This window comes from Copadichromis virginalis, linkage group LG7 (genome assembly GCF_057382275.1).
Source record: "Copadichromis virginalis isolate Kocher_CV1m ecotype Utaka linkage group LG7, C_Virginalis_male_GT1.1, whole genome shotgun sequence".
NCBI classification, from domain to species: Eukaryota; Metazoa; Chordata; class Actinopteri; order Cichliformes; family Cichlidae; genus Copadichromis; species Copadichromis virginalis.
The window spans coordinates 10934971-10954679 of NC_140624.1; the positions used below are offsets into that span (position 1 = coordinate 10934971).

The 19709-nt window shown below is 44.8% G+C and overlaps 1 protein-coding gene and 1 long non-coding RNA gene across 2 annotated transcripts in view; one reads left to right on the forward strand and one right to left on the reverse strand.

Annotated features, from left to right (window-relative positions):
• Positions 1-14632, forward strand: part of LOC146704495 (uncharacterized) — a 23189-nt gene extending 8557 nt beyond the window's left edge. Inside the window, exons 3-4 of the long non-coding RNA XR_014921175.1 lie at positions 12018-12084; positions 14524-14632. This is a non-coding gene — a long non-coding RNA (uncharacterized LOC146704495). The remainder of the gene's footprint in view (positions 1-12017; positions 12085-14523) is intronic.
• On the reverse strand, positions 960-18241 carry LOC146704496 (zinc finger homeobox protein 3-like). The gene is made up of 11 exons (XM_085461669.1): positions 17856-18241; positions 13728-15435; positions 13101-13639; positions 12718-12931; positions 11958-12065; positions 11716-11852; positions 11440-11550; positions 9752-9914; positions 4915-9638; positions 4161-4826; positions 960-4049 (listed from the first exon to the last, which is right to left on the reverse strand). The coding sequence occupies exons 2-11, from the start codon at positions 15397-15399 to the stop codon at positions 3933-3935; spliced, it is 8451 nt and encodes a 2816-aa protein (XP_085317795.1). The 5' UTR covers positions 15400-15435; positions 17856-18241; the 3' UTR covers positions 960-3932.
• Between the last annotated feature and the right edge of the window lie 1468 nt (positions 18242-19709).

The window sequence follows — 19709 nt, forward strand, 5'->3', positions numbered from 1 at the left end:
TCAAAGCCCCCCCACCTCCACCTACTCTCCACACGCATACACTCACTCGAACCCCCTTTTTTGCCGCAACCCCACCAGCTGCACAGTACTCATTTGATTAAGAGGGGGAGGACAGGGAGAAGGAGAAATGGTGGGGGATCACTTTATCAGGATGACTTTCTAAGATGGCTATCATGAGCTACGAAGCTATCTCAAGCCCTTTTCTGTGGTTACCTTCCTATTGTTCTCGCCATGTATCTGCTTGTCTCCGCCCATCAAACCCAATCAGAACAACCCCGAGTTTCACAGTTACATCTTCCGTTGCCGCATTTCTGTGTAACAGTGAAATGAAGGGCTTGCCGCGAGAGAACAAGAAGCAGATACAGGTTTGTGCTCGACTTGTGCGCGTGTCTGATCGAACACTACATTCCCATGTTCATTGAAGTTTTTCCCCCCTCTCCAGCAAGTTGTCTCATCAACCACTGGGAAGTTTTACATAAGAAATGAGCAAATAATAAAATCTTCTCTACCAACCTAAGCTGTGGTCTTTGAAATGTTGCATATGAAAATTTGTGTGTCCTAAATGTGCTGTAGTGTGCAATTTTCCTCTCCTCTCTCCCAGAGTCGTAAAACACATTATCATCATCAGCAGCAGCAGCAGGAGCAGCAATGTAATTCATCCGAGGTCGTTAATATTCATCATATCATTTAGTCACAAAGGAAACTCATCTGGCTGAATGTCACAGATGTAATTAATGAAGTGACCCCAGAGGTCATGGCTCCATTCACCAAACGCCTTCCACACTTGGCCGTGTTACGCACACACGGTTGCACATCAAAAGCCTCCCAAGCCAGACGCACACCGCCGCCGAACATACACCCTGGAATATGAAACACGCATGTAACAAGCAGACACCCTCGCATACCACAACATTCACAAAATGGCTTCTCTCGGCTACACCAAAAGGATGAGACCAGAGCGTGCACCAAAGCAGACTTTATTTAGCTCAGTGGAGTACGGGGAGGGAAAGGAAGAGAAACACACACCAGCACAACTGGGGTAGGGAGAGTATAGAGACACACTAAACCACTGGAGCAGGACATAAGGACAGGTGCACATCACAGGTATCTTTTTGGTCATCACTATGGCAACAACATATCCAGGAAAAAAAAATGAAAAGAACTGTTTTACCTACAGTAAGGATAACAGAGTCTCTTCACCATAGAGTACTCCAATATGTACATCTTACAGTCACTAAGATCAAGAGAATACGAGAGAAATTAAATCTGAAAATAATCAGTATATTTTTAAAAAAACTGCCTTTGTGGTATTTGGAATGCACATTTCTGTACAGAAGAAAGCTCATTGGTATTGTCGTAAACATTGGTTAGTTAAGAACGAAACATGACAGAGTTAGTCAGTCCACATCCTTTGGAAAGTCGGCTGTGATGTCAGTCTGAGTTTAGCAAAGCTGTTTAAGCTGGACAAATGGACAAGAGACATTGCAACACAGAAAGACATCAACCAGTAGAGGGTTTGGGGCTGAACTCCTTCAAAGAACTGCAGTATCTCCTTAAGCATTGAGAAGTAAATGCCCCCGGAGGGTTTCTCTCAGACTGGAAGCTTTAACAAAAAAAATAGAAAAGAAAAAAAAATTCTGATATTACGAAAGCCATTTCTGTTTTCTGAGAAAGGGTAATTATTATGATACTGTAAAAAAAAAAAACTTGATGGAATTGAGCCCCACATATCCATTTGTTTCTGAACAGAATAAAAGAGGAGCAGTTTATCAACAGCATCACAGGTATCATTACAGTTTGTAGTCATTAAAGCCTAGTGGTAAAGCGATCAGAGCATGCATCTTTCTACAGTATCGTTAGAAACTACAGTACATTAGCAGCAAACTGGACATCCTTAAGGGCTGAAGTTCAACACTATGGTATAAAAGAAAAATAAACTGCAACATTTCTCAAGAGAAGTAAAACTCTTCAACCGCTATATTACAGACTGCCATGGCTCTAGTTTGGGGTTTTGGTTACAGTCTCCAGTGTGCTTATGAGAGGCAGAAAACAGTAGCTTAGATACAGGGACTCCTTCCTTCTTTAAAAACAGCAATACATCGTCAAGTAAACAGTAGCGCTTATTTTTTTGTAGGTCATATGGTTAAAGTATTATCACGTCTTTGGATTTTTGTCTTAAAGCATTAATTATTGTTTAGCTATTATTGTTATATTATCATTATTACAGATAGAATAAGGACTGGTTGCAAATGAACAGAGGAAGAAAGGTAGTGAGAAAAAGCGGAAAGTGGGTAGGTGGGGAGGGAGAAAAGAAGGGAAAATAAATTAAGTGTACAAAAATAACATCAATAACATCCGAAGTTTTTTCTCAGCTTTGCGCAGTAGCTCTCTTTCTGTAAGTGGAAAAGAGAGCTATGTCTCAAACATCCAATGAAGTCTCGAGTCAACCATACAAAAGCTAAATACTGTACATTTACCCCTCACGCTATTAAACACTTTAGTTTCAATAAGGTTCTTTTTTTTGTAACAATCTATTACTCAGAGGTGAAAAGCTCAGATCTTTGAAATACAGAGATGTTTTTTTTCTTCTTTTTTTTTAAAGATATCCTTTAATACTTAGTCCATGGTTAAACCGTGTCTCTTCTGTTTTAAAAACAGAAAAGTCCAGTATTAAGATCACATTTGAAGCAGAGCCATGTTGAGCTGTTGACCTGAGCATAGAAAGCTTTACATTAATCACATAACATTGGTAAGCCATTGGTATATTCAAATAGAACGGAAAGGCAGTAAGTCACCTCGCCTGAACATATCAAAGCTGTCATAATCTTTTCATAATCATGACACTATTATATCGAAGCAAGACAGTTTATCTCAATCCATAAGATTTATATTAAGAAACTATGACTAAACACACACAACGTAAATTCGAGTTTGGTTAAAGTTTTCATATACAGTTTAATGGTTGAGTGCTATAAAAAAATAGTTTGTCCCTTTTGGGACAAACTGGCCTTTACTTTCTGTGCTATTTGGGCTGTTATCCACTAAAGGAACATAGAAGGAGTACATGTACAACAGAAGACTCATCATTGGCTTTTGGAGGGTGAAGCTGCATTCTAGCACCGGGTCAGTCTATTGGTACTCGGCTTACCTATGCCAGCTGCAGATCTCACCCCTTCACCGTACAGACGTCAGCTCTGCAGTTTGTTATTGAAAACAAACGTGTTCAAACGAAATCCACAGACATGTAAAATTTTGGTTATGAGCTTTGGAATCTGAGTCAGTCTTTACAAAAGCTCTATGCTAATATCCCTGTGTATTTCAAGGATACAATTCAGTTTTTTTTTTCCTCTTCTTTTTCTTCTTCCACTTCTAACCGTTTTTTCTTCAAGTTAATTTTTTGGAGCTCTCTATTTACACTAAAATCTCTTTGACATTTTTTTGTTCCAGCCTCGTACAGACTGGCACTACATGCTACACAGCTAGTCATCTAGCACTGGTCTGGTGGAGGGCCCACTGTGAGTCTGTCGTGCAGACTGAGAGGTAGACTGCAGGTCTAGCTGGGCAGTGAGGTCACATACTTTGAGAATGCTCTTTGGCCTCTGTGGCATCTGGTTGGTTTTTATCAAGGTGGAGTTTGGTTGTAGTAAGGTGTCTGACTGAATAAGGAGAGAAGCTCTTTTTAGAAAGAACAGACTTGGGCAAGAGTTGAAGGAAAAAATGAAGACTGGAAAGCTGTGGTTGACAGGACGTGGTTTGTGCTCTCTCCTACTTTTGGCTGAGAGAGTTTGTCTTTGGGCCACTGCAACTCGGCTTCTTTGGGGCGTTCGTGTTAGAGGGATGGCAGCAACTGGACATGGTGTTTGTTTGGAGTAAGATGGCAACTGCAGGAGGGGTTTTGGTGCGAACGTAGTTGAAGGAAGCAGTCCGCCTCTCTAAGCTCTGTCTCTCTCCCCTGTTCCCGCCGAGAGCTCAGCATTCTCCCTCTCAGCAGAGTCAGAGCTCAGGCTCCTGGCCCTCTTCTCCTTAGCTCTGGCATTTTGGAACCAAACCTTCAAAGAATATTTAAACAAAACAAATGTCAACAATCATCAAATATCATTTTAAAGATTTTTCCTCTTTTTTTTTTTTTTTTTTAATCTTAAATACTTAAAAACAATTACCTGCACCACACGGTGAGGCAGACCCAGTTCCTGGCCCAGTGTCTCACACTCTTGTCGGTTGGGTGTGCGATGGCTTCTGTAAAAGTCTTTCAGCTGGAGTAACTGGAAGTGGCTCATCTGTGTCCTTTGGCGCTGCTGTTGTTGATGGTGCTGCTGCTGCAAAGTTTGTGTCTCACCCCAGTCTGAGCTTGGACCCACAGATCCTTCAGGACTAAGAGACCCTTGGTCAGCCATACTGGAACCCTCCTCACACGGGTATTCCTCATCATCTTCCTCATAGTCATCATCCTCCTCGGGGTTGTTTAGATGAGTGGTTGAAGGCAAAGTAGTTAGGGGTAACTTCATACTTGACTCTCGGTTGCTGATGACATGGCCGTGGTTTGGGATTGGGCTGGAGGATATCGATGGACCTGGTCTGTCCATGACAGACATAGCCATCCCAGACTGCCCACTGGATCCATTGCTCATTGTTAAGTTGAAGCCTGCTCTTTCAGCCTCTGCCCAGTGGCGTGACCTCATGTGTGCATCTAGAGCACTTTTCACCTTGAAGAGAGCCCTGCAGAATGGGCATCGCAAGTGATTCAAACCCAAGCTGAAACTGGATCCTGGCCCCATTGACCGGAACTGCCCTTTTCTCTCTCTCGCTCTGGTATTCTGAAACCAAACCTGTGAAAGGAAGGAAGACATGTGCTTTAAAATTCAGCTGAACCAACACCACAAAATTATCATCACTGTCTTCTCATCTATTCAGTACCTGAACCACTCGTCTCGTGAGACCAACATCGCGTGCAATGCTTTCGAGGACTCCTCTGGTGGGGTTAGAATCCAAGCTGTAGCGCTGATACAACACTTCAAGTTGTTCTGGAGTGATGGTGGTTCTCTGACGTTTATCTCTTCTGTGCTCCTCCTCGACCTCTCTGCTGCCCCTTTGGCCCTCAAAACCGGCCTCTGATATATGCGCTGTACCCTGCTTTATGGTTGTCAGGGGATTTGTAAGTGTGTTACTAGAGTGATCAGAGAGTGTGTTCTTCATTTGTATGTTGTTTAAGTGCGAAATCATGGGAAGTGTGGGATTTGAGTGTATCTGGGAAAGCATTTGGCTCGCCATTAAGGGATGGTTGGGGTGAAGCATCATATAAGGCATGGTTCGGTCTGTGAAGCTGGAGTGGAGGAGTTGCACCTGGGATTGAGCTGCTAGGAGGTGTCTGGTCTGATGTTCCTGCCACAGCTGGAATGATGGCAAGGATGCTGGACAAAGATTGCACTGGAATTGAGCCTGGGTTTGGAGCTGGGTTTGCTGATGGGTTTCAGTGGATGGGCAAGCTGCAGTATCATTGTGACTTGTTTCAGACTCTAGAGCAGAAGGGAGGCTGGGTGATGTCTCAGGAGCCTTTTCAACAGCTTGATCTGAAGGAGGGTTGTGTGTATTCACTTGGTCTGGATGAGATGTAGTGTGTACTGTTTTCTGTAAAGAGGAAGTAGCAAGAGGCTGGGATCTTTCTAGAGTACCTTCTGTTGGCAATTTGGTCTCAGGTTGTAGAGAAAACCCTGTTTTCATGGCTGGAATAGTTTCTTTAAGCTGGATTTCTGCATCTGAAATTCTTTTTTCAGTATTATCAGGAGCTGCATTTATGTTAGTTCGAGGTGAACTTATTTTATCTTCTTGCTTCTTTTGAGCAGGTGTCGGTTCACCTTTGGCTACAGCATGCTCACTTTCTGTGCAGTGAGTAGAAGAATCAAGGGCAGGTGAGTCAGGTTGGGTGTAATACTCATACGTCAGATCCATGGAGTTTTCATTCTGAGAGTCACCTTGTCCTTCATCCTCATAGCTATTATCCTGATTATTATCATCATTCTGATAGCAGCCATTTCGCTGCTTGTGTATGTTGTCAAACTTCACCTCTAATCCATCATCAGTGCCTCGGTCTTGATTTTTGCGGGCTCTCTGCCTGGCATTTTGGAACCACACAACAATGACCCTGTTAGGGAGAGATAACAGAGCAGACAACCTGTCATATTCTTCCTCTCTGGGGTAGGGAGTGGCCTCAAACACCCCCTGCAGGGTTTCCAGCTGCTGCTCCGTAAAGCGGGTTCGTGAAGAGCGTCGGCCCCTATGGTGTTCTCCTCTATGCAGGTCTGTTGTCTGAGGCTGTGGGGAAGCGTTGTGTGGGAACCCAGGGGACAGTGAACATGGGGAAAGCGCCAAAGACTGGTTTTGTGCTATATCCTCTCTGGAGTCCTCCAGGGCTGTGGTTGGGGGATTATTAAAATTATAAGGAGAATCCTTGTCTCGCTGGCGCTCTTTAAATAAGGTGTTGCGGAACCAGTGTTTGATGACTTTGTGAGGCAGACCGGACGAAGCAGACATCTTGTTGATCTCTTCATCATTAGGGAGACTGTTAATATTGAAGTGTTTCTTTAGAACAGCTAGTTGTTCTTCAGAGATGCGTGTTCGGGTTCTCTTCCCCTGCTGCTGTTCAGGTATTGTTGGGCTGACTTGACTTTGCTGTCCTGCTTGGATAGGGCTGGGTTGGGATGGTTGGCCAAGCAATGCAGGATTGAGCTGTGGAGGCTGACCTAACAAAGCTGGGCTCAGCTGTGACTGCTGAGCTAACAAAGCTGGGCTAAGCTGTGGTTGTTGCCCCAGCAGTGCAGGGTTAAGCTGAGACTGGTAGAGTTTTGCCAGCTCAGGGTTTACACTCGAGTCTAACCAAGGCTGGGGCTGAAGAGCCACAGACTGCATCACAACAGGAGGGAGGAGCGGTAGCTCCATGGGAAAAGGAATTGGTGGTAGAGGAAGCTTTGGTAGGGGTAGTGGTGGTATAGAAAGTTGAGGCAAGGAAAGAGGGAGCATAGGTATTTTGGGTAAGGGAAGAGGTAAAGGGGGAGTGTTCTGGGAAATAGGGGCAGCAGGTGTGGTTGAGATCTGGATGGGTGTCTCGTGCTGTGAAAAATCTAGAGGTTGACCAGGAGAAGCAGGAGAAGCTGAAGGGGCAGTTACTGTTAGGTCTGAAGCTGTAGAATCTGCTTTATTCATGGGTTCTGAACCTGGTGAAGATTCAAGGGTTTTAACTTGAGCCTTCATTGGTTCTGGTGCTTGTTCTGATTCTGAGCATGCAGCTGAAGCAGGAGCTGGAGCTGGAGGTGGAACTGAATCCTCTTCAGATTTAGGTTGTGTAAGTGGGTACATCTGGTCATACTGAAGCCTGTATTCTCTGGAAAACCTCTCCAGGACAGCAGTGGGGAACAGCATTCTGTGAATATACTCCTGGTGGCTTTTTAAAATCAATGCATCTGAAAAGAACTTGCCACAGTCTCTACACTTCTTCCCTCTTTCACAGCATTTCTTCTCTTTATTAGTCGATTCTTTGCCTCTGTCCTCACTTTTCTCTTCTGTCAACCTTTCTATGTTTCCATTGCCTTCCACTCCTTTATCACAGCGCTCAATCTTTCCAGCCTGTAGTTTACAAAATAGATCTCTTTCCTCTTCTGAGCATACTTCGATCTTGTTTATATCAGAAAACTCTTGCTTATCTGGTATTTTTTGAGTGGCTGTCTGCTGCTGGTGCTTGTGTCTACTCTGTATATACTGCAGTGCTAACTCATAGCCATAACTCTGCAGAAGGGCTCTGAGAGGCTCCCCATTCACAGCAGCATAGGGCACTCTGGGAGGAGGACACTGCAATCCAAGTAGATGAAATGAGGAGGAAACGGCTTCCTCCTCCCGACTCTCATTTTTAACAACAGGAGCATGCATTTCTCGTTTTTCTTCCTCAAAACTAGAATTGCTGTTTTCTTTTTCTGTCTGGTTAGTAGGGGGGTCACTGCAGACTGCATCAACCTTTGCTTCACACTGTGAAAGATCCTTTGGTTGGGTATTAACTGAACTTGAACTTTGTTTCTGGGTTTGTTTCTCATCTGTTTGAGTCTCCCTTTTAGCCTCTGTCTTAACCTGCTCTTTCAGGATAGAGCTGGCAGATATCAAGTGGCTACATTCTGGGCTACTAATAATGAACTCTGGGTTGAGCTTCATTTCTCCAGACATGTAAAAGGGCAGAAGAAGTTGCTGCTGAAGAGAAAGCAAATTGTCTGGGGTCAGGGAGAAGTGTTGTTTAAGGAGATTCTCTGGCCCTAAGGGAAGGTGCTGCATAACTTGAGACTGGAGCAAAGCTGTGTGCTGCTGTAACTGAGCTTGGACCTGTGCCTGGGCTATCTGCTGCTGTTGTATTAGCATTAGCTGGTTTCTTGAAGCTAGAAGATCTGACACTCGCTTTTTAGCCTGCGGGCTCTCTGTTGGGTTGGACAGGATCGGCTGGGCGTCAGCTACTAAGCCAGAACCAGCTAATGAAGAATTTGACGAGCTCATGCCATCTGGCCTCTTGGTGAAAGGCAAACTCTTCAGTGTTTCTTCTCTAGTGGTAGCGGCCTGAGTAGCTGTAGTGGGGACAGACTGTGGAACAGCTACAGTAGATGCAGGCGTCTGTGATGTGGGATTCTGAGCGGCACGCGCTCTAGTCTGATGAAGGACTGATCGAAGGTGTATATCCAGTGTGGAACTCTGGCTATAGCCCACTCCACACAATCGGCAGCGGTATGGTCTAGGATCTGGGCCGCGGGGAGCCTCTGGAGCAGCAACACTAGTGCCAGTTTCCTGCAGGGCTCGTCTGGCCCGGTGGAGATGGGACACGGAGTTGTAATGGACCAGAAGGATCGTTTTCTGAGTAAAAGATTCAGAACATGTGGTGCACTTATAGGGCCTGGATGGATCCAGATAACGGTCCATTGTGGGGTTAGAGCTCTTTTTGACAAGAGAGCTGGAACCAAGTTCTGATAAGATCTCCTCATGTGGCCCTTTCTCTGGCTCAGTTAAATCCTCCTCACCTCCATCCACTTCAGAAACCATGCCTTTCTCCTTATTTTTAACATCTTTTTGTTCATCTTTTCCCTCCATGCTTATTGCTCCTTCATCTATGTCTTCATCCTCTCCCTCTCCTGCTTCTTGACCCACTTGGGGTGATAAACTAAGATCTTGTTGAGCTGAATTCTTGTTATTCTCCGTGTATTGCACAGTATGAGGTGGCCATAGCGTATTCTGTCCCTGTGTGCTGTCCAGCTGTGAGTGAGTGTTCTGCATGTGTCTCTGCAAGGCCTCCTGACTGCGGCATTGTCTAGAACAGAGGGGGCACTCTGTCGCCGCCCTCATGGCATGGTACTGCCAATGCAGCTGGAGCTTCTCCTGAGTGGGGAACGCCAAGCTGCACCTGCTGCAACGGAACCGGTAACCATGACGATCAGAAAGGGGAGGGGGGTCACCGGGTGGTGAGGTGGGAGGCGAGGATGGGGGGATCTGAGTCGGGGATTGGGGAGCCAATCTGCCATTGGAAGGGTGAGTGGTGTTGTCTTCTAGGGGTGGGGTGAGAAGAGCTGTGACATCTTTGGGTGCGGCTACGTCTCCCTCAGTGCTCTCCACTGAAATGCCTATAAAATGTACAGATATAATGGCTGTGAGCAGGGCAAATAAAAGTAGCATGGTGTGCTATTGTTGCTTCTTTAATTAGTAAACTGGTATCAGTTTGGCACTTTACACCAACCTTTGTTTTTCTGAGAATTGGTTGAAGCGCAGGAATCTGCAGCATGGGAGCTATTTGCATTGCTATTCTTGGTGGTTTTATTTTTCTGAATATCATCTGTGAGAGAATCTGCCTGTAGTTCTGTCTCCAGCTGAGGCTGCGGTTGTTCCATGGGTGTTGCGACCTGGAAGAAAGAAAATGTAACGGGCTGTCAGTTTTGGTCTTTTTTTTTTTTTCCTTTGTTAAATTTTCTCACTAAGGTTTGTTTCACCAATTCGGAATAAAAGAAAGCTGGGGTATTCCCAGTGTTTTCCTAATCCTACATTATGAATAAAACATGCTTAATTGTAGAGGATAATAGCAAGCAAATCTCAAGATGTATAAACACAGAGTGCCTGCACTCCCCTTACTGATATCATAAAACATTAAAGTGTATCGTTACATCTTGCACCTGCCTGCACAGCAGTCTAAGCAGCAAGGCACATCAATTTCTTAATAAGTATACATGGTTGAGATATGTGGGTCTGCCCTTCAGTTCATGCGACGCCCTCCAACATGCCCCAAGGGTTTAATAAAACTTTACTGAGCTGAATAATGAATTTATTTAAAATCATTCTTCATATAGAAAACCTCCGTCCCCACAGCTTCAAGCAATAAGAGCAAATACTATATCTACCCGAACAGCTAGCCACCCAAAGGAAAGGACAGACAGCTAAAGATGAGATTTACATGACAAGAGTTTTCTCTGCATAACAGCTTCATAAGAGCAAAAGGGAAGAACAACTGCACACACACACACATGCACGCGCGCGCACACACACACACTGCAGAGAAAACTGAAGGTCAGGCTTAATCTAGAGAGCGTAATTGGAAAGCAAGGTACATAATGGCCATCATCACCTCAGTCTGAATTAATGAACCTCAATTACTATCAGAGAGAGTGAGGGAGGGGTAGGGGGGAAGGAAGGAGGGAGGACTAGGGGGAGACTAAGGGGTGTAGGATTTGAAAAAGAGCGAGCAGGGAGAGGGAGGGAGGAAGTATGGGGCAATGAACAAAAAAAAAACTGCTTTGGAGAAAGACAGTGAGTGAGGGAGGGGTAACGCATAAGAAATTGAGAGAGAGCTTGGGAGAGACAGAAAGGGAGGGGCAACGCCAGAAATTGCAGAATAGGAATGATAGGAGTAGCTGGAGGGGGGAGGGAGGGAGGGCAGCAGAGGGGAAAAAGGGTGAAAAGCAGTCAGTGAAGTGGAGGGAAGAGAGCAAGAGACAAAGGCCACTTAGCATACAGGCCAAGGAGATGGCGGATGGTGATGTGGATAGATGACCGGTCATTGTTAGTTGGAGAGACACAGTAAAAAGCAGGGGGGCCCCTTTTTAGCTTGACTGCACTTCTGGTAATAGAGGGCTACTTAAACATGCATTATAGAAAGACTGGCTTTTCCCTCACTCACTCAGTCAAACCCTCTCTCTTCCACTCTAAGAGACGCGCATACACATACACACAGAATGCACGGCTGCATCAAAGATGATAGCGGGGAGCTACTTAAACATGCATTAAAAAAAAAGCGTTGCCTTTCTCTCTGGTGCCTTCTTAATGGAATTGTCTCCCTACATTTCACTCTGCCCCATCCCCCATCGCTTGCCCTCACATTTTCTTTTGCTTCCCGACAAACGCAAATACAGCAAATACACAGTTGCATGCACTTACTGTGCTGATGAGCTTGTCTACACAGTCCTGCGCCACACTGTGCACATGTGTGAGGTGCTGTCGAAGTTGGGTGTATGGGAGTTTAACCTGGCACAAAGGGCACTGGACAGTCTGAAAGAGAGGAAAGGGAAGGGAGAAAAATATAGAAGGGAGAGAAGTGTGAATCTGAAGGTGGCACAGATCACGCAAGGAAATGCGCGGGCTTTTAATTTGTTATGTCCAGCGGTACATTCTGTATTCACTTATTCATATTTGAATAATTTAAAAGTGTGTCACCTGCTGGTTCTCATTTTGCTGGTGTGTTCTAGGGCGTTTGGTTAAGATGGTGTTTTCCATTTCCGTGCATCCAGATGACGGACGCTTGACTGAGGGCACTGACTCCTTCTTTTCTCCTTCCTCCACTCTATTTTTTTCTAAAAGTAAAAATGAATATGAATATAATTACAACAAAATACATTGTCATACTAGCATCATGTTTAACAATTAGTATGCTGTAGAACTGATGTAAGCAGCAATACCTGTCTCTGCAGAAATCTTCTTTGCCCCCAAGTTACATGTGTCTTTGGTTGTGTCCAAAGGACCAGAGCAAGACTCGCTGGAAGTTTCCATATCTTCACTGAGCTCTCCTGGGAGACAACAAGACAAGTAATTATGTCCTACAAACACAGTGTTTCATACTTTATGTTCCTGCAAACTATCAAGCTAATTGTAGTTTATATTATTCGCTAGGTAACATCATTCAAAAAGAGCAATTTCAGTGGGGCACACTTCATTCTTCTTGCTTGCCTCCATACACTATTGATCAAGTATTGATTCTACATTAGATTCTCCTCAGAGGTGGAGTAAGGGTAATATGGACTTACAACACATCGGTTCATCTCAATAAGTCTTAATCTACACAGAGGCAAATCATCGGATAGATTAAATTTACAAATAAAGTGTTGGACTAGTCATTTTAGGTGCGCACTCCAGACAGCATATTACTGTTTTATCTTGCATGTGGCTGCAGAGTAGGAGCTAGCCTCTGCCTCCCACAGTTCTCGTCCTGGGGATTTGTATTGGTCCATTGATTAGCAGGTGCTAGTTAGCTGTTGTCAGGGGTGATTGGGGATATAACAAGGATGTGTATCGACTAATCACTTTGCTTGATCAATATCTCAGCAAAAGCCATTACTCATTTTCTCGCTCTTTTCATCTTAATCCCGAGTCCGCTCTCCGTTGTCAGCAACCACATGAAACATGAATTAGAATACACCCACACACAGTTCATATTCTCACCCGTGACACCATCAGGGCTCTTCCTAATGGTAAAAATGGCTGCCAGCTCCTCTCCACCCATTGGCTGCAGCTGTAGTAGCCCTTCCCGCTGTTGATGGGTTGGGGTTTGACTGTGTTTCAGTACTTGGAGTTTAGAAGAGGAGGAGTGGTTGCATAAAAGACAATGGAACAGCCACGAACCTCCATCGACTTCACCATCATACTGCTGCAGGAACTAATAACATAGTGAAAAGGAGACAAAGCAAAACAATATTATGAGCTCGCAAAGGTTCCTCAATCTTTTTTAATAACATTACACTTTATACTTAAAGTGTAGCTTGCCATTCCTAAGACGCAAGGGTTTTTGTTCTGGAGTATGACAAGGTGTGGTTTTGTGTACTTACTCTGTAAACCCGGACGCTCGCCTCGTGGTGTGAACTGAGGGAATGCCCTCTGAGCTTCTCCAAGCTGCTGGTCACGTAGTCACACAGGTTGCACCTCAGCTGGATGGGGTTGCCCTTAGCAATGAGGGCAGCCCCCTCCTGACCCCTGTCTCCCCCCTCCTGGAGGTGAGCAGCAAGCTGGTAACGGGTGCGGTGTCTGTCGGTCTGACAGTGTAAGGAGAAGTTAGCCCTCAGCGGGGTGGTGTAACCACACAGCCTGCAGTGGCAACCACCGGCAACTAGGGAGCACCACTCAGACTGGGGCAAGGAACGGGGAGCATTCAGGTGCTGCTCCACAGACTCTAAGCTGTCGGACGAAAAGCAGGAGCAGACAAGGCATTGGAAGACACCCTGGGAAAGGGGTCCAGTGGGGGACAGAGATGGAGCTGGAGGGGGAGACGGGGAAGGGGAGGGAGATGGAGTCAGTGTAGACCCAAGGGTAACTGGCTGTTCTGCGACTTGTTGACTGGTTAGCCGCATGTTCAGTGAAAGCTCGGCACCTGCGGCAGAGAGAAAGCACAAATTACAATTTACACATTTTTAAACTTCAATGCTGGATAACAGTGACAGTTGTGACACATCACTCACCTGTGTTTTGCAGGTGTTTAAGCTGTGGGGCAAGGCTCCTGCAGTGAGACAGATAGTAACCTCTCTGGAGCCGTAGCATGTTATGTGTGTGTTTCTCGCTGGTGGTGTGTATGCGCAGGTTGCGGGCAATGCTGGTCTCATAGTCGCACACGTCGCATCGCCACCGCTTACCATGAGAGTGGGAGTGTGCAGGTGGAGTGAGCTTGGCAGGCTGGGTAGTAGGTGTGGGGATAGAGAGTGTCAGCTTGCTGTATGGCTGCTCATCCACTTCGTGACCATTGGAGGAGCTGCTGCTGTTAGTAATATGAGAAGTGTGCATGTGGCCGTTCAAGTTTCCCCCATTTTGAACATTATTAAGGTGTTTGTCTGACTGCATGTGTATGCTGAGATTGCCTTTCGATGAGGTAGCATAGTCACACACCTCACAGCGGTAGGGTTTGTAGCCGCAGGCGTAGGTTTCACCCCGGGCTAAACGTGGATGGGGTTTCCCCGACCTGCAGTATACACACACACCTCGTGTTGAACCACCACACACACACTTTCCCTCAGATGTGCCACACACACACTGGCCTCCTGTCTCTGGATGTTTTTCCTTCATGTGGACTTGCAGCGTATGCTGAGACTTGTAGTGCCAGTTACATTTGGGGCATTTCAGGGTTTTGCAGGAATTACGTGAGTGCATTATAGTCATGTGACCAGTCAGTGAAGTAGGAGAGAGGTCTTGGTTGTGGTTTTTAAGGACAGCTTCTTTCTGTTCTCTTTCTTTGTCTCTCTCATCATCCACCTCGGTGTCTAGCTGGCTGTCATTTGGTTCTGGAGCTTTGGCACCATCTCCATTGGAAATGGAAGAATGAGGAACCCCTGCCAGACCATCATCCTCAGCAGGTGTACTGGCAGGCTCTGTACCTGCCAGTGGAAAAGCCAGAGAAGACTGCTGGGATCTAAAGCTCTGAGGAAACCCAGAAATCCAGCCCTGATTTCCCTTAATGTCTTTTACCTCTGTCTCGCTCAGCACGGCAGAAGAGGAGGACGGACAACTGAAGTGCTTTGGAGAAATGGGAAAAAAGGGGGAGGGCTTTGGAGAGGGGGAAGGAGTGGGAGAGGGCTTTGGAGAGGCGGCTATTTTGCTGTCGAGTGTGCCACTGGCCTTTGCAGTGCTGGAAGAAGAGCTGTGCTGGCTCTGTTGAGGTAATAAAGAACATTTGGATTTGGTTTGGCTTTGGTTTGAGATGGCCTCCTCCTCTTCCTTCTCCTCCTTTCTGCCTCTTCTGTTGAGGGCTGCTGGGAGGCCCCCTGTAACTGATGCCTCTCCTATACCTACAAGCACCTCCCCTTCTTCCTTGTTTTGCCCTGACAAATATCCCTCCCCGAAGTCTTCCTTCATCCCCTGCCTTTGACGCACTCCATTTTCCCGTGAATGTCGCCCTCCTTCTTTCTGCTCTCCTCCCTGGGTCTCTTCTCTAGCCTGGGACCGCTCTGTGCCCTCCTCCTCCTGCTGAGGCAGGGTCAGGGGCTCTTTGGTAGGGGCCATGGCTGAGGTATGAGAGGATGACCCCTGCTCAGGAATGACTGCCAGGGTCAGGAGAGGAAGAGATAAAGCCTGGGGACTGAGGTCAGCATCTCTCTCCTCTCCTCCCCCTCCATCCCCTCCTCCTCCCTCACCGCTGTCCATACCAGAGGCTACAGCTGCCACACATCATTACCCCACCTGTGTGTTTCAGTTACAGATGAAGAGAAGAAGAGAGCGGGACAGGCAGAGACAGAAGAGTGAAATAAAAAAAGAGAGGAGAAAATGAACAACATATGTCATGTAAATATTATTGCATAACAGTGGACGCATTGATTAGGGTCCCTGGATAGCATCTGTTCGATAGAGCCTTCACAGTGCGCAATCCAGAGGCTGGTTACCCAGGGGTTAGCGTTAGCCCTTAATGGGAAAATCAATAGCACAAGCGCTAAACTAGGTAGAGGAATGCGGGTAAAGGCTACGCAGGAGGTCTATAATATTCCTCAGGGGATAGGATTAAATAAAGAACTGAATGCTTCTGAGCTAAAGGGCTTCGTCTAAATTGCCACACTTAGATAAAAGCAGATAAAAGAACACATTTAAAAGCCTGTGTATCAGTCTCTGTATCTTCTGCTGCACACACTAGGACGCAAATAATATGAGGATACGGGATCATCGTCTAGCACACAAGCGAATTTTACACTGAGAACACACTTTGCACATTAAGCACAAAAACAAGAAGTGAACACAGCTAAATATGTACTTGAATCTCTTTCTTTTTTCTGATTTTAGATGCGTATTAATTCTAATTTGTGAAGAAAAAAAATTCTAATCTGTGGTCACTTTCGAAGCAGTTTTTACTTGTGGTGTTGCATTGCCGTGGATTTTATTTTGACTTATTCACAGTCTGGGTCTGTTATATTGCTTCCATCCCCTGTAAGCTCTGTTGCTACAGAAATACCCAGGCACATAAATACTAGAGGGTAATAAATAATAAATCCCTGCTTTTATTAAACTGAAGCTTTATTATTCATTTGTAATCCACAGCAGAGGCATGTCTGAAAAATGAATACTTCAAACAGTTTATTACAGCTTATTAAATCTACATATTTAAGACTTTACTTTTGTAATTATTACTTTGAAATAAAGCTAGTACTGGCCTATAACGTTCTATCATACTTTAAGATAAATGAATAAAATAAAAAAGAGCAATAAAATTTCACAATGAATCTAATTCACTTTATATAAAAACGTATCACTATAGATACTTCCTTAAAAATGGATAGGTTTTCTCCCCTCGTCAGTTTCTGAATGACAGATGAATGCCATCTAAGACAGATACATCTCTGTTAGCCTGCGTGTGTCCCACAATCTCATTACTGACCTTTTTTAATCAAGGAGAGACCTTAATCTACCCTTTCACCTTCTCCTTCAACCAACCAACCCCCTCTTCCTCCTCCTTAAACACCCCTTTTCTCTCTCTCATTCCTGTAGCCACCCCCTCCCCCTCTCTGCAGCTTTAAGATATATGGCTCATATCGGCACCCTGATAGTGCTTTAATGTACTGTGTTTATGTCACAGGCCACAGACCCTTGCCCACTGCTGCTGTCCACTGTCCTGCCAGAGAATGCTGAGGGACCAAGCAGGCCTGCCAGCAGCTGAGAACAGTCTCTAATCTGATAAAGATTTTCATTTACACTGCAATCAATAACCTGGGTCTATCGGCAATGTAACTATTTATACAAGCATTCCTGGCTCTTCATCGATCAAGTGCGGGAAGCCATCATTTAACAGTGTGTGTGTGTGTGTGTCTGTCTGTCTGTCTGTGCACATGTGTGTGCATCTCTGTCTGTTAATATGCCTGTACCTCTTTTTGTGCTGCTAATTGTGGTGATGTCAATTAAGCACACATGTAACACCTGAAATCCAACATGCACAGGCCTATTGCTGTAGTTGTGGCGCAACAGAAGTTGCAACATAAAAATCATGTGCAAATATACAACAAAAAGTGTATTCCCGGATTCCCTAGACTGGTGTGTGGGTGTGGGTGTGTGCACGAGTGTGTGCTTGTGTGTGTTACAAGGGAGAAGAGAGAGCAGGGGTGTGAGAAGGAGAGAGAAACAGGCAGAGAGAAGAGTTGTGAAGCAATACTTTAGGAAAATGCCTTTTGTCTGCCCGTGTGGGACCTGGATAAACACAGTTGGATATGGACAAATACTGATTTTTATACGTGAAGACTCGGTGGACCATAAGCCAACGACCTCCTCGCAGTCTCAAGGTAAAAGCACTGGTATTTTAGCATTAATCTGGGACCACAGTAGCCGGGCTGTTGGGAGAATACCGGAGGGGCAGTGGCTTGAATAGTTCACTCCCCGTCTCTGTGTTGTCAAGCCACTGACCAACCATCAGCTCCCACACTACTTCAGCCTTTGTTTACAGTGTATCCTAGCCCGATTCATCAAAAGCCGAGAGTGATCAGTAACCAGTAACAGGTGACCTAACGCACAAAAGCTCGATTTGTGAGAATTAGAGGCTACACTGACCAAACATCCCCTCCTCCCCACCGCCGAGTCGCGTCCCTCCAGCTCCCTTTAACATCGTAAACAAATGACACACTTACATTTCTGCAGCGACTCTGGTACAAAGCTCCGCACGCTGAATGTGTAGTAGTCCAGAAAACAATCGCGCAGAGAGTCCACTCATTCCTTATGAATGATCCTCTGCGTTTTTACGGAGCCAGGAAGAGAAAAAAATGGGGAGAGGGAGAGAGAGCAGCGGGGTCCAAGTTGTTACCAAACAACAGTGTAATTAAAGCTACATATAGGCTGTAGTAAACAGAAGATGGGGGGACGGAGGGGTTTGTGCGAGCTCCAGAGGTAGAATGAGTTCTGATCACTGTGGGAGGAAAAACACTTGGCTCTTTATTCCTGCTAATTAGTTTCCTTCAAAAAATGGCTGAGATTACGCCCAGTGCGCATGTGCGTAATTGCGCAGACACCGCTAATTAGCCCGTTTGGATCAATAGGATTCCGCGAGAGAGAAGCGAGAGGGAGGAAGGACGGAGGGAGGGGGGAGAGGCTGCCGGGGACGCAAGGAGAAGACGAGGAGAGGAAAATATTTTTTTAAAAGTATGAGATTACAGCCGAAACATTACATTTTATTCTATACTAGTGTGTCGCTGCTGGAAATTCCAATAGGCGTATCCATTTAGATGGATTCTAAGAAACAAATCCACCCATTTAAAATATCTAGAAAGGAAACAGTTTTGCAGAATTTTTTTTAAATATGTAATTCTACCAAAACACACATCGGAATGCTGTAAAGTATAAAAACGGCGAACTAAAATCCACATCAACAAAAAACATTTAATCCAGACGTTTTTTACGAATGTGCAAAAATGGAAAACCTGCCGCAAAACGCGACGCTGTCACTGTGCTTCACTGTGAAGACTGGTACAAACACACCAAAAGGCCCTCGAGGATTGTTTTAGAGATATCTTGTTGACATTTGTGCCTGATAAAGCACAGGTTAGACGCCCAAACGTATGCATGATGCCATGCGCCTAAATTACACTATTTTACTAAATCTGTTTGCGATCATTTGGCTCGTAAAAGTTAAAAACTGTGAAAAACTGAAGGCCTTGAAGAGATCTAAAATGTATACTTAGGTCAACAAAGAAAAAAAACTATTATATGGTTGGATATAGGCTGAGAAATAAGGTATTTCATCCTTTTCTTTTTTTTGGATTGATCAGGTTAGTCGAAGCAGTGGACTCGAGTTTGGCACACTGGCTTGATGTTACTGGAAAGAAAAATTCTCTGGAAAAAGTCAAAAATATATATATTTAGGCTAAAGCTAAATTATTGTATCCATTGCTGTCACAGAATCACAGAAGACCTTTAGCCAAGCAGGGTTTTGTTTCCAGTCCGGCCGTCCATCCTCGCCACCGAAATCTATTGTTATGATAATACTATTGTGAATTTCACGCTGGATGTGCAATCTGTCGATCGTCCATATTTTAAAAGGTGAACACCGCATTTAAATTTAAGATCCATAGCATCTATTTTCTTCCCTTTTATTTCTTTTCTGAGCTTTGTTTGTCAGAGCTGATCTCGTCCTTATTTTACAATTGTACATTTTTTTTCCCCCACAAATGTTAGTCTTCCTGCAAAAAAGTCCATATATAAAACAGTCTGTAGATTCTCATATTTGATTGAATTTCCACAGAAGCTTAAATGAATATAGGTTTCTGTCAGCTCACTGTTGCGTGAAGCAACCGCACTATTAGGTCATATCGGAATAGGAAAGTCATGAATATAAATTTTTTATAATTATTTTTTCTACCTGTGTTAGATTTAAGTGCACTGACATTTTATTTGTGATTCTCTTGGTTGTCCTCGATTGGTCACTTAAGACATTGCTAAAAAAATGGCCTTCGTTTGGTACATCTAGTAATTGTTTATGAAAATCTCGA